Source organism: Temnothorax curvispinosus, unplaced genomic scaffold (assembly GCF_003070985.1).
Source record: "Temnothorax curvispinosus isolate PA1 unplaced genomic scaffold, ASM307098v1 QBEX01005987.1, whole genome shotgun sequence".
Classification (NCBI taxonomy): domain Eukaryota; kingdom Metazoa; phylum Arthropoda; class Insecta; order Hymenoptera; family Formicidae; genus Temnothorax; species Temnothorax curvispinosus.
This window is the reverse complement of record NW_020215767.1, coordinates 1-10,845: the sequence shown is the minus strand read 5'-3', so window position 1 is coordinate 10,845 and position 10,845 is coordinate 1. Positions and strand designations below refer to the sequence as shown.

Genomic DNA, 10,845 nt, shown 5'->3' with positions numbered 1-10,845 from the left:
AAAAGATAAGTTGGCTTATTTATAATTCGATAAAGACGTTGACTAAACTAAAAAAGAAGCTTTATCTTCTTTAAGATAACTTATTCAGGAGTATCTATAATATTATGTGAGTAATTCCATCTCTCTTGATATTCTGTTTCAAAACCACATTTCCCATATATGATATACGCAGAATAAACTCCCTCAGATCTGCGTATAATATATTTTATCGCGAGAAGTAGTATAGAATTGTTCAAATTTGCTTCATCTAGTTGACCTACTTGACAAAGTTTGGAATCGTCTGTCTTTCTATCTATAACTTTGTCTGTTCACATGTTTGTCGAAACCGTTTTTTAATCATTTACCATCGGTTGTGTATAAAATTTTCAACAACTTTAAACGTCACGTAATTGTGAGTAAATGTATTACCTTAAATTAATTGTACGACACATCTAAAATTCGAAAAGTTATAGTTACAAAAATATTTAAAGTGAAATCTTGAAAAAGTTATATGTTGAATAATGATCGGACGTTTTCATTAATAAGCGATACTAAAATCGACAAAGGATGTAAGCGTCAAAGAATATAATCAATTTAGTTTTCGTGTTATAATCTTATAATTTATAACACAGTTATCCGTCTTTCTATTTTATCACAGTTCTAAATGTCAAAGATCGCCATTTAGTAATTGTATAAGGACTTCAAACGCGGCAATTCCAGAACACGAATGTCGAAAATGATTGCGGAATATCTTGTAATCGTGCGAGATCAATGATTTTAAGTAATTCTTGCAAACGAGGCAAACCGTTTTGCATACATCATCGCTGATGTACCGTGTGAAGTCGTTTGATTAGACAGCCTAACTAAGTTGGCACGCCAGGCGAACGGCAAACGGCCTTTTCCTCTCTACCTCCCATCACTGCACCTTGACTCCTGCTCGACCACAGTTTCGCATTAAGTATTCACGTTGACCCCAATTTGCGTGCAAGGAGTGTTCTAGGAAACGAAAAGCACGATGGTATGCAGATCCAAAAGAAGAAAAGCGTGAGAGCTTTCCGGAAAAGCACTTTTATCTATTGTATATACGGAGACAAGCAGATATCGAAAATCGCATTTGACTTTGTGAGATCATTATTGGTCTTGTCTTATGATAATTAACAAATGAAACGAAAGATAGAGAGAGAGAGAGAGAAAGAGAGAGAGAGAGAGAGAGAGAGAGAAATATTACACTAAATTCACTGTAGCGTCGAATCGTAAATATTTAATTGCTTTTTTCTACCTTTTTTACTACTGCCTTTGGAGTACTGAAATTTCTTTCGTTTTCTCATTTGCACCGCTATCCTACGTCCGGTTCGTATTAGTCTTTAATGCATTGATTTTTTAGTTTGTAATCAGCAAGTTTCTTTCTTGCTTTAATATTTAATTCCTTATCGTCAATGTTGTACTCTGATTAATATTAATTTAAATTTAAAACGTAGACTCAAAATTATGTAAACAAAATCTTTTTTAATTACTATTAATTTCTTTGTGAGTATATTATAATATATATTACTTACGATAAGATATAAATTTATTTAGAAATATATAATATTTTTATTGAATAAGTTATAATCTTCGTAATTATATATTATTGTAGTATATATTTTTCTGCATCTTTTCACCGACGTAATTCTTTTCCATTAAGTACTACAAAGTTTCTCGTAACGTAATTGACAAGTTAAAATATTTCTTTCTACTAACAAAGAAACAGATATTTGGAAATAAGAGTAAACTTTCCTCGAAGACTAAAATCATGAAAGTGCTAACGCACACCAAATGTTCCTCATAATCGCGACTAAGCGCTGAGTATTAAAAACTACTTTAAATGTAATCAAAGGGTAGTCTATCCCCTGTCCGTTCCCACTAGAAATGTGCTTCGAGTACCAGATCGAGTGGGATCAGCTCGTAAAATCCTAGCACTTTCATACCCTTCTTAAATCGGCCTAAAATTAATACCGAAAATTGCCTTTACATGCAATGAATAATATTATCATTCAACAGTATTATTTATTACGCGTAATAACAAAAATGGCATTTTGCAAACAGTTCGATAATTTGTAATAAAATATTGTTTATTCACAAGCATTCTTTTATTTATTAACGCGAATTCTTTTCAGTGTATAAATAAGATTTATATACACATAAGAATTTTTTAAATATTTAGACATTGACGTGAATACAAATAAGGCTAACGAACTGAAACGAACCGTTGATGCACGAATAATTTTGTCATTAAAACGATTAACTATCTGATACGTTTTGGTTCATCTTTAATAGTATAATTTCTCTTTACAATATGCAATAATGTGTAAACAATCAGTCCAATAGTTTGAATTTGAAAAGTGATTCAGAATTATCACTATCTATTTATTATGTTTATCATCCGACGATCGATAAAATTTCTAATATTTAAATCTATAAAAATATACTGTCCATGAGAATTTTCGTAACTCTAATTTACATTTTTATCGATCACAACGTTTTCTGGCTGATCTGCTTGCATTATCTTAATTTTCAGCTAGACAGCTGCAAAAGTGCGCAGAGATCTATCTATCTTTGAAATTTGTCTCGCGATATTTATAAAATTAATATATCGTAAAATTTGGTAACAGCCACAATTGAAATAGCTCTTCTTGTTTAACATATGTTTGTATTACATTAACGTTAACTGTTTATGTTATCTATTTTTATATTTGTAAATTGCCATCTATTAACGTAAAAGAATTGTACTAAAAATGACCACAATCAATAATCAAAAAAATTCCAAAAAGTTAATTGTTTTAATAAAAAGACTATTTGATGCGTATCGAAATTAAGCAAATTTTTTTTATTTTTGACATTATTATAATACTATTGATATTTTATGATACTTGTAAGGTAATGTTTCAAATATTTTGATTATTGTTCTAGTACGGAAAGTTTGGAAGATCTCATATCGCATTAAATAGTTCTGTTAACGTACAAATTTACAAAATTTGGTTTTTAATCTTGTCAAGAAAGATCTTTAAAATCTCTTACAAAAAAGGTAATATAGCGTAAAAAGGTATAATTAATTTTTCAATTTTCAAGGAAATAAGGTTTTGTAAAAGAAGAAAAAGAAGTATTTATATTCTATGTAGATTTGTCTGAGATTAAAATCAAGTTGCACGACACAACCGGATATTCGTATTTTCGAAATATGCCATTTTACAAATTTACAATAGATTTTGTGGAACTTACTGATATATTTAGAAGAAAAAAAAAATTACGGCGTGTACTAAAAATACTAATTGGCGTTTTGTTTGGAGATTGGAGATTGGAAATTTGTTAGACTTATTATGACAATTTAAAAAAGAAATAAACTTTATAAAGTTAATTTTTTGCTTCTTACAAGTTACTTTACAGTTTTCATTTATGATCAATAATGACACAGAAGTTGACACACTTTTAGAAATTTGTTTAACGTACTATTCGCAGTTTCTTTTTAAAAAAAACAAAGCATCTCGCGACGAGTCATTGCACTATAATAAAACGTGTTTAATCTCTCCTCTTATCATCGAAATAATAAATGTAATGAAATTTTGGTGTCTCAGAAATGCCAATGTTATTTTTGATATTCGCCATCGTCTCGCCTTACGAGCGTCGGCGACGCTTCGCGAAATCCATCGTGAATTTGCCGATAGCGTGTCCCAGAAATACGAAAATCAAGTCTCGTCGTGCAGCTTGATTTCGATCGCAGGTAGACACACACAGGATGTGACAAGCACGAGAGCTGGGGGTATGTACAGCCAATCAGTGGTTTTTCCTAGACTGGCTGTCATTCAGTCAGCCAAGTGGAAGGACAGGAACGGCTTGTGGTTCGGCTTTCGCATTATTCATTATGCAGCTCACAACACGCCGTCACCTGCCACCGCAGTCCTGCATACACAGCCAGGTTCGGGATTGACCACACACGCGTACTAACGTGTACATATAAACGCGAGCAAAGATGTGTGTGTGTGTGTGTGTATGCGTATTTAACAATAAGCCTAAATCATAAAAATCCTGCGTCTTCGCGTAGCAATGTTAACAAGTTGCAACAATAATCTCGATACTTTGTCAAATTTTGAACTATATAACATCAACGCATTCGATTTCTGATTGTTACATTGTTAGGTCCGTTGATATAAAACGCTTATATCGTCCATTGTAAAACATTGTTATATCATCGATAAAATATGAAAATCTTTTGTCTTTGGGAATTGACTCTCCCATTATCAGAATTACACAGAAATCGTATTAATTTGAAAAGACTAAAAATATTTCTCTTTCGCATGTGTACGCGTTTTAATGAAAAAGCAGTAAATAAAATATTAATGATTTTATTTTTTCCAAAAAGGTCACGTTAGGATCAAAATAAAATGTAGCAGGGAATATATATCACGTATTGCGATTTCGTGTCTAATGGAATGGCATCTATTGACGTCTTTCAATCTTATTTTTTCCCCAAGGTAAAAAGACTAAAAAGAGAGATGCGAATCGCACGAATTTAATGCACGCGACAAAGGATCGCAGTTACGATGTATGTACAGAAATGACTCGGACCAGAAACGCGGCTCTGTTGACTGACAGCACCCCATCCGTATACAGGCAATATGTTTATACTAGACTGATAATGAATTCATGCTGTGCGTAGGGCAAGCTACTTGTGAACAGGTTGCAGGAGCATTACGGATCGGTTCGCACAGATGCTCTTTTGTCGGCAGATGAGTGAGAGCCCAAGGGATAACGCTGGATGATATCAGATCTGTCGGATCGATATAAGAATCGGGGGAATCGGGGGTAAAATACACTTACACACGCGCACACACGTATACGTAGTAAGGTATTGCGTGAGTGTGATACGCAGCCGGGGAAATCCCACGGGTCCCAATGGGAAACCATCCACGGGGCTTAATGACAATTCTGGCTATTCTATATCGCTCAAACGCTCGTTTGCGCTCGTTTGTATGTACGATCATTGATGCTTAAGCATGTATATCCACGAAATAGCGATGTTGATAGTCGAAGTGGTCGAAGTTAAGGGAGCGATCGTGAAAATGCGCGTAAAACAATAGAAAAATTTCGATAAATGGGTGTATAATCGCTTCGTAATGAAATTTCTCTTTCGCGGCCGATGATTTACGATCCTCGGTCGAGAATAGACACGCTAAATAGAATGTAAACGAAGCATACAGATTTCAGAGAAAATCCGCGGGGAAGCGAAGACGCGGGGCGCCAAATGAGAGGATAAAAATAAATAAAAGAAAATTAAAGAATATGTTTGCCTATATGTAATGAAGTAATAGCCTGAATTTGACTTGCTTGAGGGATAAAAGATTATTTTAAATAATGTTGATGATTTTGTTATTAATTTTTTTTGTAGAAATGTCCAATAATACATAGATTATATAGTGCACGTGAGAAAAATAAAAATATATTCTCAACATCTATCTTAAGAAATATAGATGAATGCCTTCCTAATCGGAACTCGTTAAAAAGGCGGTTTTGGCAAATTACGCTTTAGAAATGAGGACAGTTAAGACGCAAGTGATAGGAAAAAAACTCGACACGGGAAATCATGTACACAGCGTGTTATCTATCGGGAAAATTTGTGATTTACCAGTTTAACCGTAGTTCCAGATAAAATTTCGTAAAATCGATAGTAGCATGCCGAGGATAACGAGGAAAGAATTTTGATATATCCGGACGTAGGTAACGTCACAACAATGGTCATGTATCGACTTGAGTTTCGGTTTCTTACGAAATATGAATTCAACACTCTATAGATGAGAACGGTCACGATACATTTAACAAAAACAATGTAACATATAAGGATATAAGTAAGAAAGTGATGTATTTCGAGAAAGTAATAATATAAATATTTTTAATTTTAATATATATTATTACTTATTAATATTAATATTTTTTCGAAATATATCACTTTCTTACTTATATCTTACATCGTTTTTATTAAATATTTTGTTATAAAAATACTTTATTATATGGAGGGGTAAAAACCATAGTGGTGTAAGTCAAATTTTTTTTAAATATTTTCTCGTGTGCACAGATGCAATTGATATATTGTACGGATTGCATCTATATGCATACGAGAAAATATTTTAAAAATTTTAACTTACCCCCCCCCCCCCCTCACTGTGTTCTTACACTTCTTACCCCTCCATATATATATTAGTATTTTTTCGAAATACGTTCTCAAATATTAATTTCCGATATAAAGATTTATCAAGTGCTACTTATTTATTCAGATGTAAAATTACCATAAAATATTATTTCTGATAACAGGAATGTAAAAAATAATATCGTCGAGAGGCGAACGACGGTGATAAAAACAGAAATATATGTACATACATGACGACGATCCTGCATACGTCCAGATGTCCCTTTCGTTGCACTCGGACGAGAAAACGCGGCTTCAAACTGCGATTCCCAATAGCTCTCCCGGAGGCATACCTGCAAGTTAACCGCCATTTACTACAATCACGATCATATCATATTCGTATCATACAATAATCGCGTAATGTCTACGCGCTACGTACGTTTGATACGACAATTATCACAAATATACGACTTATGCGCCACTTCTCTCGTGATCAAGAGACACGGTAGTGTCTCGCGCCAAGTACACGCGAAGCGAGACCGCAAAGTGACTCTTTTACGCGACGCGACGGGTTGCGAGTACTCAAGATATTGAGATCTCGATAACGAGTGAACGGATCAAGTAATTATTAACGCGCGAGATTTATTCTAATACGACAGCAACGATCACGGAGAGACACGGAGCGATTCAAACGCGATACCCCCGCGTAAATTAATTATCGTCACGAACGCCGTAACCGTCCGCGGTTCGAGTCGCTGTCGAAAAGATGCTTGCGATTCTCGAATTAAGTATCGACGACCGAGCGCCGCCGCCGTCGCGCGCGGCGCAAACTTCACGCGGTACGCTACTCAACGTAGAAATAAGAAATGTAATTGATCAAATTAAATGTTTCAGCAAATATCACATGAGGCCGAAACAGCGAATTAGGTATACAATGGCCGGTATTCATAGTCAGATCTTAAATAGAAAAAGAAGAAATAAACGGAGAAATATATGTAGTATAAATACCTGGCAACGATCGCGCAACCGTCGCATTTCCGATATTCAGTTTCAGCGAGAAAATGGTGTGACGTTCCGAGCAGAGGCACGCCGGCACGCGAAGAGAACTTCAATGGACTTCATGCGCGCCGATCGGATCGCTGATACCGGAGTCGATGCAACGGCGATTACATTCGCACGATTGCGACCCAGCGTCCATCAATGCTTTACGAGAGATCGTGAGTTCACGCGCGATACCTATTCACTTGCGACGGAGCGATTCGAATGCGATTCCGCGATCGTCGCGACGCGTCTCGTAATCGACCATAATTTCAGATTTATTATGGAGCTTTTTCATGAATCTCGGAGCAACGATATCGCCGATGACGCAGCGCCATCTCCACGCAGTAGCTGTTTAACAGATAATGTTCGAGAAATATTTAAATAAATGTTGGAAATGTGGTCGAAATAGCGAATTATCGGGAAAAGAGTAAGAGATGCGGGACTGCAGGAGTTAATTACAAAAACGAAAAAACATGCGCGTACTCCTTAAAATGTGATTACGATTCACAAAGTAACCAGTTACTCGTAAATATATATATGTAGCGTCAACTTCAACAACTATCTAACGTCTAATATTCAAGTTATTTCGATAAATATTAAAATGATAATTGGCGCGGCTAATTGCAGGACCGAAAAAATATGCACATACCTGGCAATGCTGCAATGATCGTACGAGCGTTGCGTTTTCGATGCGCTTCAGCGAGATGCGCGGCGCGAAACGGATTTCAAACGATGGTCCGGTGTCAGCGATGTGCCGCGCAACACCGGATTGACGATCCCGCCATCGCCGTAACAGAGCGAATATCCGCGATTACGAGGAACGTCCGATGCTGTACGACATATTCGCAATTAACTTTCGCGAAACTTTCGCACGCGATCACTTCGAACGATAATTATCTCGAGGAATACGGAGCACTTGGCGATTCTGCACGATCGTCGCGGCTCGCGGCTCGTTTCGCGATTGATCACGGTTCACGATTTATTAAGAGTGTCATATTACGATTCACAAAGTAACCAGTGTCGCGCCGTTGTAGTGCCAACACTGCCAACTTTACAGTAATTATCTAATATTTAAAAATTATTTCAATAAATATTAAAATAATCGGCGTGGGTAATTACAGAATGAAATAATGCGTTATATAGTGCGACTTTCACCTACGTAAAAGTAATTTTCGAAATATTAAAAAAAATAAATAAATAAATAAAATAAATAAAATCATAGAAATACTCAAAATACAAAATTCAAAATATTTAGTAAATGTTAGTGTCAGAGACAACGAGGAAAAGCATAAAAAACATATATTCTTATTTTCATAATTATTTATTTGATTGGTGAATCGAATATTACAATACATTTTACACCAATCTCTCTATTGCGCCACAATTGGATCATATATACATTATAAAATTTAAAATTATGAAAAAATAAATAATCAATGACTATTAAGATCGACACACATGAAATGTTCAAACTGATTATGAAACTAACGACCAAATTCTAAAACTTGTATAACAAATAGATTAAGATTAGGCGGGGATGTTCTCGCTAGATGTAATGGAAGGAATATATATATCCAAATAATAATGTAATATGTTTCGAACGTAATAAATTGCGGTACAATAAATTTCTCTTCTCCTATATTCACAAATGTTATCCCGTCATTCATACATACATACATTCATACAGGCATGTATATATACGTATGTTATATGTATATTTACACATATCATTCAGCTTTTTTCTTTATTGGCTAATTCCTCTTTCAACGATTTTCTTTTTCGACCCAACATGTCGTATACGCAAGGATTTGGTTCGGTTTCTTGATCTGTGTCGGAGCTACAATCACTGTCACTGGAGTTATCATACGTTCCGAGACCAGGTAATATGCCGATACATTTGAGTCCGCTATGTTCGTTACTGACATTTACTTGATTTGGTATAGTCTTATCGTTTTGTTTATTCGACTCGGGACTAGAAAGAGAGGTATCCGCCACAGACATACCAGACGTATGTAGTTCTTTCTTTTTGCTGGTATCGATGTCATCTTCGGATGGAGATAATTTTCTTTTTATTCCTGTAAGTGCTTCTCCTGCATAAACAAGACATTAGCATAATTTACATATTATTTAGAGTACCTCTAGAACTTTTTCATCGATTTTTATTTTAAAAACTTTACCTTGTTTTTGTTTGTCAGGTCGTTTCAAGACGACGCCTGCGGGCAACTTTAACTGCGAAGTGCGGCTACTGAAAAAAATAATTAAAGTCGAATAATATTTATCATTATTAGATTATTAAATTATTAAAAAATTCATCACTAGATTTAAATTTTATTCAATATAAACAGTACCTTCCACAAGCAGTATTTTTACTGCTGACAGGCGGGTTCTTCAATTCTTGTTTTAACTTTTCATTTAATTTCTGTTCTTGAAGAGAAGCAACTGCGGCTTTAAAATCACGCATTTCTTTCTCTTCTTCAAGATTTTTTTTACGTTCTTCTTCCATCTTTTTTCTATCAACCAAGTCCAAAAACTCTACTTCATCGTCATCTAATCCCTTAATCATATTTTCTAAAAAAATATACATATGTATGTATGTATATCAAGATGTATTTTTCAGAAAAATTTTAAATTTTAATAATACATTTTAGAGTATTAAAAATGTATTAAAAATTGGAATTAAAAAAGTATTCAGACATTTCTGTAATGTCAAGATAACTTTCGATCATTTTAAATCATTAGCAAATACTAAAAACTGCCGTAGACATAAATTAGTAAAGAGCAAAGAGCGATTACTGTAACTCAATAATTTGTGATCTTCAATATTAACCCTCCGAGTAGCAACCAGGGACATTTGTGTCCATTCTAAGAAGCGCTCGTTTCTTTGTTTAAAAATCATTAAAAATAAAATACTTAGCAATTTATTGTTAACACAACAGCTATGTAGTTTTTAAGTGGAAGGGTTAAAGTTTCGGTAATTTTTGGAGATTTTTTCGAGCAGTTCGAAAGAGAAAAAAATTCGAGAAAGACACAAATGACCTGGTTGCCACTCAGAGAGTTAAAATAATAAATCAATGCGCTATATATTAGGTGCCAAATGTATACGTAATGTTCAACTCGTCACAGATTGGTGGTGATTCGAGCAAAATTAATTTCACTTTTGCACTTACTCAGTTTGTGAGCTTCTTCATATTCTATGTCCCTTTTATTTTTCTGTTCCTGTAATCTCTCGTACAAGGATCTAGGATCGTAAGGTTCCTCCGGAGCCTCTGTAAATCGTTAGACAAGACGAAATATTTATCGACCATTCCCAAACACTCGGAATCGATGGAATTTACTTTAATATATGTATATTCGCGGTACGATATGTATAACCGTCAATTGTACGTTGTATAATATGTAGAAAATACGGAACGTTAAACCTAACCTATGGGCTGATCAGCGCTCCGTACACGGTCCCATTCCTCTTGTCGCCTTTGCCGTACTTCGGCGATTTCGGCTTCCGATATAAAGCCCGAGCTCATTTTCGCTGCTTGTAAATATCGTACTTGCGAAGAACAACCTACAACGCTTGCAAATGTTTTTTGATGTTTTTCAGTCCGCCCAGAGAAACTCAACGAGGACATACGCGATCGCTGCACTTCGTTGACAGAATTATAAACTCGTCGCTT

The 10,845-nt window shown here is 34.9% G+C and overlaps 1 protein-coding gene across 2 annotated transcripts; it reads right to left on the bottom strand.

Annotated features, from left to right (window-relative positions):
* Positions 1 to 8,477: 8,477 nt before the first annotated feature.
* LOC112455293 (protein FAM192A) lies at positions 8,478 to 10,839 on the bottom strand. Of its 2 annotated transcripts, none has more exons than XM_025017104.1 (5): positions 10,602 to 10,839; positions 10,345 to 10,443; positions 9,526 to 9,745; positions 9,355 to 9,422; positions 8,478 to 9,267 (listed from the first exon to the last, which is right to left on the bottom strand). In XM_025017104.1, exons 1-5 carry the CDS (start codon positions 10,798 to 10,800, stop codon positions 8,909 to 8,911), a joined length of 945 nt encoding a protein of 314 aa, XP_024872872.1. In that variant the 5' UTR covers positions 10,801 to 10,839; the 3' UTR covers positions 8,478 to 8,908. The 2 variants fall into 2 exon arrangements, with proteins under 2 accessions (XP_024872872.1, XP_024872873.1); XM_025017105.1 differs by having other exon boundaries at positions 9,355 to 9,419.
* Positions 10,840 to 10,845: the final 6 nt, after the last annotated feature.

Coding starts and splice junctions, on each gene's coding strand:
- LOC112455293 (XM_025017104.1), bottom strand. CDS start 10,800: ATGTCCTCGTTGAGTTTCTCTGGGCGGACTGAAAAACATCAAAAAACA. Junction 10,444..10,601: donor GAGCGCTGATCAGCCCATAG/GTTAGGTTTAAC, acceptor AACGATTTACAG/AGGCTCCGGAGGAACCTTAC. Junction 9,746..10,344: donor TGAAGAAGCTCACAAACTGA/GTAAGTGCAAAA, acceptor ATATTTTTTTAG/AAAATATGATTAAGGGATTA.